Here is a 19,360-nt window from a genome sequence, read left to right as displayed (position 1 = left end):
GCTTTCCAAATAAAACCAATACTTGACACGAGACACCTTTATTATTTCAAAAGGGGTGTTCACAACGGTGCTATCACATCACACCATCAAATTATAAGGAATGTCGGCTAACATTGACAATACATTTTATTATTGAAGTACAAAACTTATGAACTGTTACTGATTTAACTTAAGTATATTATACTTATCTTACAATGGAACATTTTCTTACGATAACGATGTAATGAAACTTAGAGTAGGTTGTACCATGTTACTATAACGATAACCAAGCCATAACCAGCCGTGAAATTGATGTTGATTGGGCAAAGCAACGATTTCAAGGCTATGTGTGATTTGGTTAAATTGTCAGTCTCATGGTACAATCCACCCCTATATTGCATATAGCTTTAACTTCTACAGAATTACAATTATTGCTGTTGGTGTTATAATTTATAATTGATATCCGTTTCACGGGCCCCGGCTTAAGTCCACCAGAAAATTTCATAAAAATGACATGCTATTTATGAATTATTCTGGCAGAGAAATCCTATCCCGGAATGAAGCGGACCCTTTATAATTAAATAATGAAAATAATGATTCTAATAACTAATAAGTGCTAAGTATATTACACGTTACTCTAGCTAGTGGGATAGTACTGTGAAGAATTATTCTGACCTCTCATGTAATATATAAAGGTAGGTATGTAAATCAAGAAAAGTTTACCTTGATATCGTAAACTACTGTATTACTATTAAAGCACCATTTGTGAATATTGGAAATTATTTATTTTTATCTTGGTATTACAAACTGATGACTAAAAAATTAATGAGAGTTAACGTAACTACATCTGGACAGATAAGAATAATCCCTCACAGTACTCACTCGGTCTTTTCAACGACTACACCTAGGACTTTCACGCACTACCAACAGAATCTTACGAGCTAGCACAAATACATTACCTTTTGACACTTTTAGACTATCGCAAAATACAGGAACAAACATATTTATTTATATTATTACGCAGCGTTGAACGGAACGCTTAATGTTAACAATGAAGTGTGCTCGTTACTGGTGGTAACCGCCATTTTTGTTTTGAAAATCTGTCTACTGAGTAGTATGCGAAAGCTTAGAAGCGCTTAATAGTCGCCAAGTCATACAAAGACAATGCACCAATGTACCACGGAGTAAGAAAAGATATTTTCGAACGCTTGTACGAACTCAAATCGCAATGTTGCCAACTCCAAAAATGACCAGCACCCTCAGTAACGAACAACACATTATACACAGATCAGCTATTTAACCTCTTCATCATAAGACGGGGATCTCAATCAGCCACAATGTATAGACGATAGCACGCTATGAGGTGACGCTGCGAATAATATTTATATTAGTACGCCATCTTGGTTTCGAGTTGGCGCCTAATACTATTAATTTAATAAGATTAATGACTGCCATTCTAACTATACCCTATACTCGGTACAAGAATCAATTTGGAAAAAAACTTGAATTTTATACAATTTTAATAAAATAAAAAAAAAGCGTGAAAAGTGGAAAAAAACCAAATCTTAACAGGTTCAAACTACACCTTACCAATATGATGCGTAATTTTTCACACTGTACGGTACAAATAAACATTAAAATCTTCTCAAAACGGCTTTCGTATAAACATCTTCAATCAATGAAAAGGCACTTTAATGATATAAGTAAATATATATTCCGTCTATCCGTAAATATCTCTGTTCGTATCTATTCTCTTTTCCAAAGTATGAAAAATCATTTGTTATATTTTTATCTATTACTACTAATACCATTTAAAATTCTAATTTCCTTTTTTCACCAACGCTTTATTGCTGTAATTTCAATCAATATAATATTTTTTTAACGCGACGAAATTGAATATTTGATTTATATTAAAGTAACAACAACTGATTATTTTTGATATCACCGAACGAGAAGCAATTTAAATCTATTTTACTGATATCAATTATAATTTAATTTAAATTATGAAGATGAAGGCAACCTTTTTGGCCTATAATAAATTTTCCTTGGTTAAAATTGTATCTAGGAATAAATTTGTACTATATTTTCACATTAGTTATATCGATTAAAACATTGAAAATGGCTTCAAAACCCTAATTTACCTACAAGCGATACTAATGCCCTCTATATTTGGCAATTGAATAATTTTTGTCACACTAACTTCGACCTTATAAGCATATAATTTCGTGCCAATATTGCGTGCTTCTCATCTCACATAGAAAACGTTGCTATCGTCTATTCACTGGGATGTCGGCTCATAATAATAATTTTATATAACGACAAATATTGTGATTTGCTTTATGAAAATACATATCAAGTCATCGGCCATTTCAATCCAATATTACGATTTACTTACAATGATTAAGCTATTATTACTATTTATACATCAAATTATGTTCATCATCCAAATATCTACTAGTACTAGCCAAGAGAAGTCAAAAATCTTAATCTATTTTATTTAAATTTCAAAGTATGCAATGTTGCAACAGTTTATAAAATATGTCGATATGAAAATTTTAACAAAGTTTTATTATTAATTGATTTATTTATATATTTATACAGTACTTATTAGAGGGAAAGAGGTTAGCGGGCTATGGGAATAATTGGAAGAGCGGGTAGATCAAAGATTGTCTATGCTAACTTGTCACTTGTTCTAAATAGTGACACTAGTACAGATACTTAACCTTTTATAGTGTCACCATTTATTCCAAGCGGCAACACTAATTAGGAGAAAAATGGCGATCAAAGCTAGTTAACAATTGAATAACATTATCATTCTCACTTATTAAGAAAAATAAAGGTATACCGAGCACTATAGTTCGGCCATTCAGAGAATGCGTTCCTGACACGTCGCGATTGAACTGACGACGTAACTTTGCAATGGCGTTGCAGTTACGATAAAAATATTTTTGCTGGTTGTTTACCGTTTTAACAATTGAGGAGCATTAAAACAACATTATTATATCAATAATCAATGAATGTTATTACGTCGTCAGTTCAATCGCGACGTGTCAGGAACGCATTCTCTGAATGGCCGAACTTTTTTATAGAGACTTCAAATCCCACTTACATACAACCATAGACAAAACAATTGTGACTATAGACACACTCCGAATTCTATAACCTATCCGATGTTTTTCGATTAGAGATTAAAATTTGACATAATTTACATGGAACTTATGTCAAACTACAATCTTTTATCGCAATTCAACAATCAGATAGGTTAAAAAAATCCATATTTAAATACTAATGTGACGGATGACGAAGTGACAAGTGCACGGTACACCTCTAGTACCTTTGTCTATTGAACTTGCTGCATAGTAGTCCTTGTAAACAGGTCCATAGTGAGAGCACTTAAGAATAGAGGAATAGAGCGGTGCTGATGTAAGTGCAACTCGACTAATTCGCCTAAAGTCGCCGAATAATCGGTATGGACCATCTCTATGCCGTCGTCGTCTAGTGTAAATGTTAGGTACTCCTCGGAAGATTCTGCGTACATGTTTGATATTCTGAAAAATATAAATACATCTTTAAAGTAAGTTGTTTTTTGACCATGTTTGTTTTACCTATTTGGTTTTTAACACGCTTATATTAGAAAATCTTGGAATCTTAATTTGATCCACTTCCCGGTCTCCGATTAGGGTGACATTTTGTACACGCTCGAAGTTCTGATGACAATACAATGACTAGCTAAGAAACGTCGTTACAAATCCAATAAGGCGGCCTCTCCAATATGGCGGACTTAGCCAGTCCACCCCCACGATATGGGTATCAAATGAAAGGGTTGGCTGTCAGGGATACGAAAAAAGTATCAAATTATAATAATAGTTTAAAAACGAAAAGACACGCTTTTAAAAAATTAACTAGGAAATTAAACAAAATAATTAACATTTAGTTTGATGAAAGAAAGCATGGAGCGTTTTGTCCAAAAATAGTAAAGATTACATATTTTTTTTAAGATGCCTATTAAAGGAGATGGCCAAATTTTCATAGTAAAAAAACCCAGAATCGACAGCAACGAAATGGGTACCAATGGATTCGTTATGATAGACCTTTGATGGTGCCAAAAAATCCAGCCTGAAATCCATGGGGTATAGGAGCTATAGCATATTTAAAAATATAGGTAGGTAGGCAAATATAGGTTATGTTGAATTTATGTTGATTTTAAAGATTATTTACATGAAGGACCATAAAAAAATAAGGCATACTAACATTATACATGCGAATAGTAATATCACCATAGTTACAGAGTTTGCCTGGTAATTAAAAGGTCTTGAGTTTGACCCCCACCCATTGCACTATTGACATGAACCACTCCAGATACGATTAAGTAGGTACCGGCCTAACTTACTTGAAGTGGTTTTCCTGTTATGTGTAAACTTGCGAACTGGCAAAGGTTAATTAAAAAAAAATCTTAAGTAAAAAAAAAAACTTAAACTTTTTTTATCATTTTTTTTTTAATTTTAACTTTTAGTCACTATTCGCATTAGTGAAAAAGTTCTCGTCAATGCGAATCATATAAGCCCAAACACGAGGTAGTTAATATTTACCATTGCCGAGTTCCCTTGACCTTCTCTCTTCTCCAACATCAGGTCAGCTCTAAACCTTCACTCGTGTATAGTGCTAACAGACATACACCTAAGTGGAAAGTTTTTACCCTATGCACAACTTCTAATGAACAGCAAAAAGAAAAGTTCAGCTTTTTCATGTACTAAAATCTTCATCGAAGAAACCTTGTAAAAAGAGAACCCCATGGTTTTTAGATGATATGAAATACTTTTTGTAATCTACACATTCTACTGAATCCAACCATACATACGAAGTTTCTGTCGACTCTGGGTTTTTTTTTGGCCATCTCCTTTGTAACATAAGCAAAGTTATTATTTTGTAACTAACCTGTAATTTTTATGTCCTGTTCTATCAATTTTATAACCTAATAACATATAACACACGTCTCTATACTCTTGAGCGGAGGAAGTGAATTCTTCTTTCAATCTGAAATTAGAAGCAAAGTATATACCAAATGACACTTAGTATTAAATACACCATTAATATTATAAAGGCGATATTATGAAAACGAAAAGTGAGTGTAATGTATGATTGTTATGTCTTCACATTCACAAGCAAACCGCTGCACTGATTTCGATGAAATTTGGCAGTAATGTAGCTTACACACCAGAAAAAACATAGACTTTTTAAATATTATTTTATTCCGAAAGCGAGTGGAGCCGCTACTTAGAGTTTTTTTTTTTTGTTTTTTTTTTTTTTTTTGTTAGTTGTACTCTTAATTTTTTATTATTTTTTATATTATTTACCTTTTAAGTTTAATACGGCTACTCTCCAACTGTTGTCGTAATTGTTGCATTTCCTCTGGGCAGGCGCGGGAAGTGCCGCCATCTCTCAACGCTGCTTTTAGCCTTTTTATCTAAAAACCGTACGTTAAACACTACAATATACCCGAATTTATAATCAACAATAAAATGATAATGTGTTGAAATCTATGATAGTACAATACAGTCGCTTTAGCTTTGGTAAATATATCTATATCGGGTGTGTCGTTCATAATCACATTAAATCCTATGGCATATACTTTATAATGTTCTATGGCGAATTGTAAAAAAAATAACGTAATCCATTCAGTGGTTTAACCACAGGAGTCGTTTTTCGTTTTTATAATTTACAACATCATGTGTAAAGCAGAGATAAAGTTAGGAGTATCGAATGTTTTGAGCGGTTGACAGCTGTCAGTTTTCAAGGGAGAATTTCAGTTGTTTGTAATGACTGACTTTTATATGGTGTTCTAATTTTCGCACATTTTTATTCTATTTACTTTGTTTGAAAAATTCTTTTTTTTTTATTTTTACGTATTTTTCTTTTTTCTTTGTGTTAATCGACATATATTAACCAGTATATTAACGCATTTCATTTAATGTGATTGTGAACGACACACCCGATATAAATCAATTCACTACTTCTAAATTTTATCTACCCCTTCGACTCTTTAGTAAAGTGCAAAATTAGTATGTCTAAGTATACAAAACAAAAAAAGAAAAAAGCTAAACAATACTGTAACACACCCATTAGTTTAAAAAACTTACGCGCTGCGCACAGCATTGGTAAATAATATGTCTACATCGGTTCATCCGTTTCGGAGAAATTGTGGTAGACATGGCAACAAAACAAACAAAATATATGCCTCTCTTAATTTTAAGAACAGGCCCTAAGTTTTAGGCAAAATTCTAACCTACACTCATATTAAGAGATTTTGAAGTCAGCGAAAATTAATTTCTAAACAGCGCAAAAGCATTATTGTGACATAAATAATCTTCATATTGCATTGTGAATAAATTATAATTTAGTACTATATTTCAATATTTTGCAATTGATTTGTTTCATGCCACTCTATTTGTGGTGTAATTTTAGAAAGTGTTACCTACATACAAATAATCTATTTGACAACTTCTAGCTTTACTTGATATCTTCTAACTCTAGCAAAACTATGAATATGGGTATTCGCATGATACTACAATACAAATACTCAAGTGGTATTAAAGTATTAATTAGATCGTTTAAATAAATATGGTAACATACCTCTTCTTGAGCAGCTTCCAGGTCTACTTGCATTTGTTTGTGAGCTTCAGCTGCAGGGTTGTTCGTTAAATGCAGCACCTAGATAAAAGTAAGTGTTTAAAGGAGGGCAAATTCGCACGCGATACTGTCATGCATGATCCAAACGGGTTGGTGAGGGAATTTACAGTCAGCGGGTCAATTATGATACTGTAGTGGGACCTACACTAATTGTTGACGCATCAATATTGTTCATACTGTACTTGCATTGTGTTCGCCTCCTCAGTTGTCCCGTATATCGCACTACCAACGCACGCTACTAAATATTGTGACTTTACTAAATCGTATGTAACCTAATTGGAGTCAGAAAATAAAAGTGTATTAATTAGTATTCGGTTTATTTACTTATCTCTGAACACGACACCCCACCATCTAAATTGGTGACCCCGTGTGGAGAAAGTGTGAACTGTAACCAGTGAATTTGGACTTGTAATTCAGTGAATCGGACGACCGGGGCAACTCACACAAGTGTACGTAGTGTCGGCTTAATATTAGTGCGCGTCAAATTAAGAAATTATAATGTCGTCTGAAGACAAGAAGGTCGTTATTGAAGAACATCAACTGTCGTCCATCTCCATCACAGCTAGAATTCCGGAATTTTGGAAGAAGTCGCCTAGAACATGGTTTATCCAAGCAGAAGCAGTTCTAAATCCTCAGAAGATGTCCGACGAATCAAAGTACCAGGTCCTTATTTCAAAATTACCCCCAGACGCAGTTGAGCAAGTTACACAGATCCTTGTGGATCCCCCTGAGAAAAATAAATATGAGACCTTGAAGAATAAGTTGATATTTATATATCAAGAATCCGAAGAGCGGCAAGTAAAAAAACTCATTGGCGAAATGGAATTAGGCGACCAGAAACCATCACAATTACTAAGAAAAATGCAAGACCTAGCCAGGGGACGAGTAAATAACGAAACACTCATAGTTATGTGGCAGAATCATTTACCAAATTCGGTGCGAGGAGTTTTAGCTGTAACGGAAGAAAAAGATTTAGAGAAATTAGCATCAATAGCGGATAAAATAATGGAAACGACGACTCCCATACACAGTGTTGCGACTGTCAAACAGGAACCAGGCCCATCCGGTTCTCAGGACCAAATTATTTCGGCAATAAACAAATTGAGTGATAGATTACAAAATTTAGAGTCAAGATCACGAGGCCGTTCAAATAACTGGCGAAGGAATAACTTTAGACGCAACAGATCCAGGGCAGGGTCAAGAAGTCGCACAAGGAAATTCGAAGATCCAAATTGGCTATGTTTTTACCATTATAAGTATCGCAGCAAGGCAACTAAATGCGTGGATCCATGTAACTGGAAGAAAAAACACGACAAGGACAAGCCAGCGGAAAACTAGAGTCGGTGCAGTCTGCGACGGGAGGCTGTGACCGTGCCTTCGGGAATCACCGTCTGTGTGTCAGAGACAGGAAATCGGGCTTAAACTTCTTAGTGGATAGTGGTGCAAACGTGTCAGTGTTACCGCGGAAAGTAGCCTACATGAAAGGTAATTCAAGTGAGTGTTGTTATAAACTCTTTGCCGCAAATGGAACTCAGATTAACACGTATGGTACATTGTACTTAGAATTAGATTTAAATCTAAGACGAGCATTCCGTTGGTTATTTACATTAGCGGACGTACAGCAACCAATATTAGGTGCTGACTTCTTAGCTAATTTTCAGTTGTTAATTGACTTGAACGGACGAAGGTTAATCGATCAAGTAACTAATTTAAGCACCAAAGGCAATCTTTCTAATTCTAGTGAGCCCACTTTGAAAACTATCGTAAATAATTGCCCTTATTATGATTTATTATGTGAATTTCCAGAATTAACTAAACCAGTTTCGTACAAAGAAACGCCTAAACATAATGTTTGTCATCACATTGAGACCACAGGACCTCCAGTGCACGCACGAGCCAGGCAGTTACCACCAGACAGGTACGTAAAAGCTAAAAATGAGTTTAAGATTATGCAAGAGCTTGGGATTTGTAGGCCGAGTAAAAGCGCTTGGGCAAGTCCCTTGCATGTTGTTCCTAAGAAGGACGGGAATATTAGACCTTGTGGAGATTATAGACGTTTAAATGCGATTACCAAGCCTGATCGATATCCAGTTCCCCGTCTTCATGATTTTACGTATATGTTAGATAATAAAAAGGTTTTCTCAAAGCTAGATATAAATAGAGCCTATTATTGTGTGCCAGTTTCGGAAAATGACATTGAGAAAACTGCCGTCATAACACCGTTTGGTTTATTCGAATTCGTGCGTATGCCATTTGGATTAAGAAATGCTGCACAAACTTTTCAACGTTTTATGCATCATACTGTTTTACAAGACTTAGATTTTCTTTTCAATTACGTAGATGACGTCATCATTGCATCGGAAAATGAAGAGCAGCATAGAGAACATTTACGAAAAGTTTTTGAACGTTTTAATGAATTTGGTATAACGATTAATTTTTCAAAGTGTAGTTTTGGTAAAGATAAATTAGAGTTTTTGGGTTTTGAGGTCTCTACAGAAGGAATCAAACCATTAGAAGATAAAGTTAAAGCGATTATTGATTTTCCAAAGCCGGATACTGTAGAGGAACTTAGAAGATTTTTAGGCATGTTAAATTTTTATAGAGCTCATATACCTCATTCAGCTGATCATCAGGCAGCGTTAAATAAATATTTAGGGAATTCAAGGCGTAAGGATAAAAGTAAAATCAATTGGACACCTGAAGCTACGAAAAATTTTGAAAAATGTAAAGATGATCTTAAAAATGCTACCTTATTGTATTTCCCATCGGCACATACACCTTTGTCATTGATGACGGACGCATCAGACACAAGTGTAGGTGCAGTATTGCAACAAAAAGTTGATGGCAATTGGAAACCTTTAGGATATTTTTCGAAAAAATTAACTGAAGCACAAAAGAAATATAGTACATATGATAGAGAACTTTTAGCAATTTATTTAGCAATCATACATTTTCGTAATTTAGTTGAAGGACAAGAATTAATAATTTTTACAGATCATAAACCATTAACTTTCGCGTTTACTAAATTAGGTACCAATAGAGAAACTTCTAGGCGAACTAGGCAAATTATGTTTATTAGTGAATTTAGTACTGACATACGACACATTAGTGGAAATAATAATATAGTTGCTGACACATTATCTAGAGTTGAAACAATAACATGTCCCACGACGTTAGATTTCGCAGAACTCGCCACTGCGCAGGAAGTTGATGAACAGCTTGCAAAATTATTGAGGGCGTCAAACAACAACAGTAAAGTAATATTGAAACGTGTAACGTTACTCGATACTGATAAACATGTTTATTGCGAAATGTCTACTAATAGTGCAAGACCATATTTACCTGAAAAATTTCGTCGTTTAGCTTTTGATTCTATTCATAATTTAAGTCATCCTGGTATTAAGACAAGTAAAAAATTAGTAAAAGATAGATATTTTTGGCCTGAAATGAATAGAGATATTGGTAAATGGGCTAAAACATGTGTAAAATGTCAAAGAGCGAAAGTTCAAAAACATACGGTTTCCGATTTAGAGTCCTTTAAAAGTACTAAACGTTTTGAGCATATACATATTGATATTATAGGACCGTTACCAACCTCGCCAGAAGGTTATAGATATTGTTTAACGATTATCGATAGATTCACTCGTTGGCCAGAGGCATTTCCACTAAAAGAGATAACTGCAGAAATCGTAGCGAAAACATTATATGAAGGTTGGATTAGTCGTTTTGGTTGTCCCATAAAGCTCACTAGTGACCAGGGTCGTCAGTTCGAAAGTAACTTATTCAAAGAATTAATGATTTTAATGGGAATTATAAAGACACGTACAACTCCGTATCATCCTCAATGTAATGGTTTAGTAGAACGTTGGCATAGATCTTTAAAAGCCGCGTTAATGGCTCGCTTAAACAATAAATGCTGGGTTGACGAATTGGCAACTGTAATGTTGGGGTTACGCACAACGATAAAATTAGATACAGGCGTAACCGCTGCACAAATGTTGTATGGCAGTAATATTAGATTACCCGGTGACTTTTATGATACAACTGATTTGAAAAGTAGCGATTCAGAAAATTTCGTAAATAAGTTAAAAGTTGTAATTGAGGGGTTAAAGCCATCTAATAGGAAAAATAAGTCACCAAATAAGATTTTTGTGCATAAAGACTTGTATGATTGTGAATATATTTTTATCCGTAATGACGCAGTACGGAAACCGTTACAACCACCTTACGACGGACCATATCGCGTCATAAGTAGAGATAATAAAGTATTTTGTATTCAGTTGCCCGACCGACAAGTTAAAGTTTCTATAGATCGTCTGAAACCAGCGTACATGTTAATAGAGGATGAATCGCAATCTAAAGTAGTTGATAATAGTAATAGGGATACCGTTTGTCGAAAAGTTACGAAAAAAGTAACAATTCAAACGGACGAACCCGATAGTAAAGTTTATACTACGCGAACTGGTCGAGTAAGCAAGAAGCCATTGAAATACCGATAAATTATTTTATTGTTAAAATGTCAATTTTGCAGATTTATTTAGGACATTAGTTTCAAATTGTGGTATCGCGATCTTTAATTTCATTTACGTTGAGACGATACATCAGTATAGTGGACTAAATTAGCAAAATGGGCTCTAATCAAACGAAAGAGAACGTCATTGTAAACGAAAATGTATCTAATGTGGCCCACATGCATAATAAGCTAAATATTATTGGCATAGTGATGATAGTTATTATAATAATGTTAATCATGGTATTTGCGTACGCACTGAAACGAAGATTCATTAGAGGCGTGAGAAAATGGTTAAGAAAAGAAATGGTAGCCAGTTCTGTAGCCTTACCTAGTACTAAGGTCGAAACTGTGCAACCTCAACATACAATGAGTCCGCCGTCAACAGCCAAAGTTGTGCTGTGATAATAATATGCTGATCAAAAACCCTCGTTCTCTCAAGTGATATTATATTTGTGTGAATGTGTAGTGAATGTTAAACAGTAGTGAATGTATATTTTTTATGGCGTCATCATGTCGGATACTGGAGACTCTTGGTCATTCGTACGAGTAGGCCAAGCGTGTAATTTTATTTTTTAATATGTATAGCAGAGTAACCCGGCATGATAACTACCCTTAACGTATATCGTATATAATATAGATTATGTATATTTCATGTTACCTATTATGTATGTAATCACATTAAATGTCAAGACGGACTCTCTAGAAGTGTTCCGCAACTGTAATAGACGTATATGAGTAGTGTATTACATAGATTTAAGGTAGTTACAGGATGTATTGTGTTATATTTTGTTTTTCGATCGTAGGACATTCTGCATAGTTTGTATTGTTGGTACCGGCCGGCCACAATGACCCCAAGAGAGGAGAACAGAGTATAACACAAAGGTTAAGAACATTTTGTACTTAGTTTAAGATTTTTTTTTTAGAAAGTTTTATCCTTTTTGAAGATAGATTTTTTTCTACTCTGTATTTGATATTTACTTTGTAATAATGAACATAAGTTTGAACCTGCACTCTCAGGCACGAGAGGTGTATCTTTTAATCACTAAACCATTAGGTACAAAGCCAGTAGTACTGAGACAAACATGCGCTTATCGCACAACCCGTTAAGCATCCTGTTTCAAAGTTGTTATTGTATAAATGTATACTGTAAGCAAATTTTTGTCGAGACTGTAATTTAATAATATTGTTTGTGAACATTGTAAGCACTTCTTGGATTATATAGTAACTGGATAAGAATATTTTTTTTGTAAAAAAATCTTTTGTCAAAATTTTTTTTAAAAAAAGGGGAGGAATGATGTAGTGGGACCTACACTAATTGTTGACGCATCAATATTGTTCATACTGTACTTGCATTGTGTTCGCCTCCTCAGTTGTCCCGTATATCGCACTACCAACGCACGCTACTAAATATTGTGACTTTACTAAATCGTATGTAACCTAATTGGAGTCAGAAAATAAAAGTGTATTAATTAGTATTCGGTTTATTTACTTATCTCTGAACACGACACCCCACCATCTAAAATACTTTTGACTAGGATTAATTCATTTTTTAATAACATAACAATTATGTATGTGTACAGCAATTTGTATATAAATAAAATAATTTTACCTGCCGGTTAAATTGCGGTGGAATGCTAGCCAAATACTACTCAGAGACTACCAAGTACAACATGAATATATTTTTTTTTAGCGGGACCAGTACTGTAATCCCTTAAATAAGCACGTTAAAGCCAACAAGTAGTCCCTACAGCTATAACATTAGTATATATAATTTAAATAGTGGAAGTATGTCCGTACCTTGGTCTGCGCCTGTGCACCAATACGTTCAAGATTGGCATGCAGCGTGTCTCTCTGCGCGCGCAGCTTGGCCACGTCGCGCTTCAGCGTCTCTGCTTCCTCGCGCCATTTGCTTGATTCCGCACGTAAAGTTTCTACCACTGTCAAAGTAAAAGGTTTTTTAGCGGTTATAATCATTTGTGCGTTAGGTAGCCGAAAGGGTCCGAACGTGCGAGTTGCTGTGTTTTTGGATATTCGTAACATACACCAGTGGCGTAGCGTGGGTATCTGCCGCCCGGGGCAGTTGTCGATTTTGTCGCCCCTTCCCGTGTATTTTTTTTTTTTAACAAGTGTTAGTCATTTTGAACCGACTTCAAAAAAAGGGTTTTTTTTTGTATCGACGTTACCAAATGTGACGTAAAATTTAGCCCAAACGTACTTAACTTTTTGTTTGTTGACAAATTGCAAAAATAAGGGCATATCGTTTTTGAATACGCGAGCGAAGCGAGCGCGAAATTTTATTAGACTTAAAACAAAAATTACGTAAAATTTAGCCCAAACGTACTCAACGTTTTGTTTGTTGACAAATGCAAAAATAAGGGCCATAATATAGTTTCTAAATATGCGAGCGAAGCGAGCGCGAAATTTTTATCGGACTTAAACCAAATATTACGTAAAATTTAGCCCAAACGTACTTAACTTTTTGTTTGTTGACAAATGCAAAATTAAGCGCATACAGTTTCTGAATACGCGAGCGAAGCGATCGCGAAAGTTTAATTATTTTTTATTTAAGACTCAAAACCAAAATTACGTAAAATGTAGTGTCACGTGTGTTTTAAGTACCAAATTTTAACAATAATTAATTTTAAGTTTAAAAAGTTTCAACTTTCTTGTTTAATGTTTTGTTATTGTTAGACAGTTTTATGTAGCGGCGCAGATACTAGTTGCGAACAATTTTTTTTTAATTGGGTAAATTTTGCCGCCCCCTAAAAGCTGCCGCCCGGGGAATTTGCCCCCCCTGCCCCCCCCCCCCCCACGCTACGCCACTGACATACACAAACCTGTGCTCGAGAGTCGGGGAGTTAGTTAACAGTCCATGTCCGATAACCGGTGACCGATTTTTTGTAGGAGAAAAATATAACACACAGAGAGCAACAATGCAACGCTCTGTGCGTACAAAAAGTTGGTCAGAAAGTCCTATAAAAAACGGCCCAAATATCTGTACTCAAAGTATGACGTGTGCAGCTAGCCTGAAACTGAGGTGGACAGATGGCGCTGTACTCTGTCCTCCCATTTGACGTGAGCAGGCAGTCTGAAACAGAGCCCTGGTGGCGCTAGACTCACGCCTGACATGCTGCGGCTGGTCGTGGGCCGCCAGCAGGTCGCGGTAGGCCTGCAGCGCCTTCTCCAGCTGCTCCACGCCGCACAGCGACACCGTCATACTCACGCCTGACATGCTGCGGCTGGTCGTGGGCTGCCAGCAGGTCGCGGTAGGCCTGCAGCGCCTTCTCCAGCTGCTCCACGCGCGCCGCCAGCAGCGCCGCGCCGCCCGCGCCCGCCTCGCCGCACAGTGACACCGTCAGCTCCTTCTCGTAGCAGTCCAGCTGCTGTCTATAAAACAAAAACTTCGTTTAACTACCGACTAAATAAACACCATCTGCATTTCCTGAGCCTTTTTCTAACTGTATTGGGGTTGGCTTCCAGTCTAATGCAGCTGAGTAACTAATATTTTACATAGAGTGACTGCCTATCTGACCTCCTCAACCCAGTAGGGAACTTGGTACCCAGTACCATAACCTTACCTTGGTAAGATTGGTTTTCAGACTGACTGACTTCTGACTACCCGTAATGACTGCCAAAGATATCCCGACACCCCTTGGTTTCAAAGTTTGCTCAGACGTTTAGTTTGTAGTGGTGGCGGTCGACAGGAAAAATTACCGAGCAAACTTTGACACTTCTGGGGATGGCACACTGTCACTTTGTCCATAACCAATTTTTAGTTGGCCATAAACACAACATTTATTTATTTATTAAATTCATCGACAATGTCAACACTGTACAAGAGATAAAAGTGAAGTAAAATGAATTAGCAATATTATCAACATTACAATAGCGACACTTACCTATAGCTGTCTCTCTCGCGAGTGACGAGCAGCAGCCGCTTCTGCAGGCGATGTATGAGACTCTCCTGGTTCTTGCGAACAGTGACCAACTCGTTCAGCTTGCCCGTCGCCTTGTCGCGCTCGAACTTTACTGATGCCACTTCCTAATAACAAATTGAGAAGGTGAACATTTACGAATATACGTTTAAGATTTATAATCTGTTTTCAGAAAGAAGTTGAATATGGAACTTCCTCATATTTTTTATAAAGTCGGTTTTAAGCAGGGATTTTAAAACACCGTTTGTGAAGTTTGACTTGAAGTTTTTTTTTTATAACTTTTATTCTTTTGACAATTTTTTACAATATACAGCGATATTATTGAATATTATTTTTATAAAAAGGAACTTAGAACGACTGTAACCTTATGTCTCGTATGTATTTCAGCTTCGTCGCCATACAATAATTTGTTTAAATTCTACATTAGTTGCGTTTTAGAGATTTTCAACCTTATCACAATAGTGGAAGGTTAATGTTCGATTAGTAAAATTTTACAGATTCAGGTTAGGTTGACCTACTGGCGCTTCATAAGACGAAATAGGTCCCAAAAATATCAACATTTGCATAAATACCTCAGTAAGTTGTGCCAGCTGAGAGTGTGCCTGCGAGGAGGCGGCGGTGGCATTGAGCTGGCTGTTGAGCGCGGAGTCTAAAGCGCTGGTTAGCGCCCGCGCGTTCTCCACGCCATGCGTACGAGCGGCTGCCTTCCATTCCTCCAGCTGGGATTCTAGGGATGCTAGTTTCACCTGTGTGAATAAAGTAAATTATTGGTGGCTTTTTGAATGCTTTTGAACTCATCTACTGAAAATAATAAAGAGGGAACATTTTTACTTGCTTGAAAGGCTTCGAAACTACTAAACTCATTAGAAAAATTATTTCATTATTCCCCATTCCCATTAGAAAAAATATTTCAATATTATTATTAAGTAACACAGGCTGTATTTTGTTTGGATACGGGAAGAAATTCCTCCGGGATGCGGATTAAACCGCAAAAAACAGCGAGTCTTACTTATACAAAAATATCCTTCTAAATATGGATCAAATTGATTAGGGGCAACAAACAGAATTATTTATTAGTTTTTGATGATTTTGATGTCAAAACTCAGGGTTATTTTTCGCGATTCCTCATTACCTTAGCTTCATGCAAGTCGTTCTGCACCGGCTGCAGAGCATCGACCCTGGACTGCAGCACATGCACTTGTTCCTCCAACAAAAGCTTGTTACAAGCCGAGTCTCTGAGTGATCTCTCTTGTGCACGCAGCCGAGCCACTTCCTTCTCTAACTCCGCCATGTTTGTTAGGCGTTTTTGTGCAGTCTGCAAGAAAATAAAGATTGTAAATATTTTTGAATAATACAACTTTTCTGATGATAAATCCTAATTGCCAACGTTAAAAATGCAATGCAATAAACTGTCTTGAAAAGCTGTCAAAAAAGTGTAGTTGCATTCAATGTCTTTTTCAAGTCATTAATTTTTCCTTCTTTATCTATCAACTATCAAAAAAATATTTTTAGCTTGGCTGCTCAATAATTTTTTCAGGTACAAAATTAGCAAACTTCCTACTTTCCATGACAGCAGATTTTGTACCAGTATTCAACATAAACTAAATTCCCTTTGTGAATGTACCTTAGCCTGTTGTTGCCAGTCTTTGTAAGAGTCTCTCTCGTACTCCAACTCCTTCAGCTTGTTAGTGACGCTCTGCAGCTCAAAGCTCTGCTTCTCCAGCTGATTCCTCAGGGTTGTACACTGTTCTGCCCTGCTGGTCTGTTTGGCTACCTCGGTCTTCAACATTTCTACTTCCGATTGTGCTCCTTCTAAAGCCTGTGAGGAAAGTTTTACATTCATTGTTGATTGAAATTAATATAGAAGTTTTCAGCAGTCAAAGAATAATTTAGGGTATGAATTAGTGTAGGGTTTAGAATAAAGTATGCCTGTAGCTTTGAGGTATAGTTTTCAACAACAGCAGTTACTGTGGCACAGATATGGGTGTTACATGCATACTTGTGTGGGATTTGTTTCCCCATTCTATGGTTTTACTACTGATTAGCATTGAAGTTTCAATAGTTTACCCTTCCCATATTTATTAAATGTTAGTCATGTCTATTGTCATTGTCATTGATGACCTTTGCATTTAAGTCTGTTTTATGTCTAAAAGCATATTGTGTCTGTCAAAAATAATACAAAAATATGTTTTCTTACTTGCAGCAGCTCGTCCATATCCTTCTTCATCTCGGAGAGCTGGTCCTTGCTGCTAACATTACACTCCAACAGCTTATCTCTCAGGTCAGCTATCTGCTTATGTAACTCTGCCTTCTCTTTGTCCCAGTGCGCTTTGTGCTCTTTGTGTTCTTTCACAGCCTACAAAACATAGTTTTTTTACTGTTAGGAACTTTTTGGATAAGGATGTTGTCCGATAGACTAGGTCCTCTAGTAATGAAGCAGCATTTATTAACACACTGTTATAATATGTTATAGTAACTATGTCAATGGTGTCTTGCAAAAAATCTATTATTTAGACTAGAGTCTACAATTAATTAAGGGTAAAATCATGAATATTTATCGGTCTTGTTATTGGCAATTTAAATTGCTCTACAATAGATTCAACACTGTTGCAATAGTTTATTCTTGTAAGAATGATGAATTATTCTATATTTACCCATCATCATCCTCCGAGCCTTTTTTCCAATCATGTTGGGGTCGGCTTCCAGTCTAACCGGATTCAGCTGAGTACGAGTGCTTTACAAGAAGCGACTGCCTATCTATGACCTCCTCAACTCAGTTACCCGGGCTACCCGATACCCCTAGGTTAGACTGGTGTCAGACTTACTGGCTTCTGACTGCCCGTAACGACTGCCAAGGATGTTCAGTGACAGCCGGGACCTACAGTTTAACGTGCCATCCGAAACACAGTCAATGATGTCTAAGATATACTTAGAAAGTACATACAAACTTAGAAAAGTTGCATTGGTACTTGCCTGACCTGGGATCGAACCCGCACCTTCATACTTGAGAGGTTGGTCCTTTACCCACTAGGCCACCACAACTTACCCAATAATCCATATTTACCCAATAATCATCAAAAAGTCATAAACTATGTCCAACCTCATTATACTCATCCTTCAGTTCCTGTTCTCTCCTCCGAATGAGTTGCAGCCTATCTTCCATGTCAGAGAGAGCTCTCTCATCTCTCTTGTGTTGCTCCATTAGTGAGCCTTTCTCCTCCTCAAATAGAATCTGCATCTCTTTACGAATTGTGTGCGATTGGTTTATGCGGGACTCCAGTTTTGCTATCTGAAAATAGATTACATATTTATTTTCATAAATAGTGCACAGGTCATCTACTAGAACATGGGTTGACCTATTGATATAGACAAAATAAAGTGACTAAAACTATTATAGTTCCAAGAGATAATTGATATTGCAGTAAATTAAATACTGTAGCACCTTTAACAATACACATTATTTAACTGACTGCAAATGCTAAAGTTATGTTGAAAGACAATCACTATTATTAATGCACATATTTACCTGGGCCTTTGCTGCTATCAGATCAATTTTCAGCCGCTTGGCCTCCCAAGGCGAGGGCGGCGCAGTCGGCGTGGATGATGAGTCCGTCCGCATACGTTTCTCAGGAGTACAGACATCGTTCATGCCAATGCTAGACTTTCGTTTACCAAGGGACAATAGGTTAGTGAGCCCTGCAAATTATCCCCCCATTCAAATTAGTATATGCGTGGAACAGTAATTTTCAAACATAGATATCAATAAAAATGTTACCTTCTTTCAGAGACTGGTTACTATCAGAAAAATTCAATTTCGTCGCCGACGACAATTTGTCTTTCGGCGGGTCCGTATTTATTACTCGCCTGAATGGCTCTAAAACGTCATTGAACAGCGACATATCTCCTTCCTTAGCCATTTTATCACGACTCTTCTGATTTAAATTAATCTTTATATCAAATAGAAATCATTATCCTTTGCAAAACTTAATTATATTTTTTTTTCTGCAATACAACAACGCACGTCCTCGAAGAAATCTATGACAGATTAAAAATAAAATGAAAGTGATGTCAACATCTTCCACAGAGTAAACAAAACTGCAAATTTAGTCGATTTCTAAAAAAATCGAGCAGATATTCTCACAAACATTTTGATTTTAGCAGGTATGCCAACATAATGAAAAATGTTTCCTTGAATGTCGGGAAATTATAAAAAGTGGTGATCAAATTAAACGAACGAAGAATATTC

The 19,360-nt window shown here is 36.2% G+C and overlaps 2 protein-coding genes across 2 annotated transcripts; one reads left to right on the top strand and one right to left on the bottom strand.

Annotated features, from left to right (window-relative positions):
- Nucleotides 1-22: 22 nt before the first annotated feature.
- Nucleotides 23-19,154, bottom strand: LOC124638579 (mitotic spindle assembly checkpoint protein MAD1). Its single transcript, XM_047175598.1, has 15 exons — nucleotides 18,890-19,154; nucleotides 18,641-18,810; nucleotides 18,215-18,403; nucleotides 17,312-17,470; nucleotides 16,739-16,933; nucleotides 16,247-16,429; nucleotides 15,687-15,860; nucleotides 15,079-15,221; nucleotides 14,403-14,566; nucleotides 12,977-13,116; nucleotides 6,610-6,687; nucleotides 5,334-5,443; nucleotides 4,915-5,013; nucleotides 3,067-3,527; nucleotides 23-2,832 (listed from the first exon to the last, which is right to left on the bottom strand). Exons 1-14 carry the CDS (start codon nucleotides 19,029-19,031, stop codon nucleotides 3,320-3,322), a joined length of 2,154 nt encoding a protein of 717 aa, XP_047031554.1. The 5' UTR covers nucleotides 19,032-19,154; the 3' UTR covers nucleotides 23-2,832; nucleotides 3,067-3,319.
- On the top strand, nucleotides 6,913-9,661 carry LOC124638581. The gene has a single exon (XM_047175600.1). The coding sequence runs from the start codon at nucleotides 7,165-7,167 to the stop codon at nucleotides 8,002-8,004; it is 840 nt and encodes a 279-aa protein (XP_047031556.1). The 5' UTR covers nucleotides 6,913-7,164; the 3' UTR covers nucleotides 8,005-9,661.
- Nucleotides 19,155-19,360: the final 206 nt, after the last annotated feature.

This window comes from Helicoverpa zea, chromosome 17 (assembly GCF_022581195.2).
Source record: "Helicoverpa zea isolate HzStark_Cry1AcR chromosome 17, ilHelZeax1.1, whole genome shotgun sequence".
Lineage (NCBI taxonomy): Eukaryota > Metazoa > Arthropoda > Insecta > Lepidoptera > Noctuidae > Helicoverpa > Helicoverpa zea.
The sequence above is the reverse complement of the archived record's forward strand: the minus strand, read 5'-3'. Positions and strand labels throughout refer to the sequence as shown.

What these genes read in the sequence shown, in the direction of transcription:
- LOC124638579 (XM_047175598.1), bottom strand. Translation starts at nt 19,031, where the DNA reads ATGGCTAAGGAAGGAGATATGTCGCTGTTCAATGACGTTTTAGAGCCA. An exon ending in TGATAGCAGCAAAGGCCCAG is followed by an intron (nt 18,404 to 18,640) that starts GTAAATATGTGC and finishes ATCTATTTTCAG; the next exon opens with ATAGCAAAACTGGAGTCCCG. An exon ending in TGGAAGCTGCTCAAGAAGAG is followed by an intron (nt 5,444 to 6,609) that starts GTATGTTACCAT and finishes TACGGTTTTTAG; the next exon opens with ATAAAAAGGCTAAAAGCAGC.
- LOC124638581 (XM_047175600.1), top strand. Translation starts at nt 7,165, where the DNA reads ATGTCGTCTGAAGACAAGAAGGTCGTTATTGAAGAACATCAACTGTCG.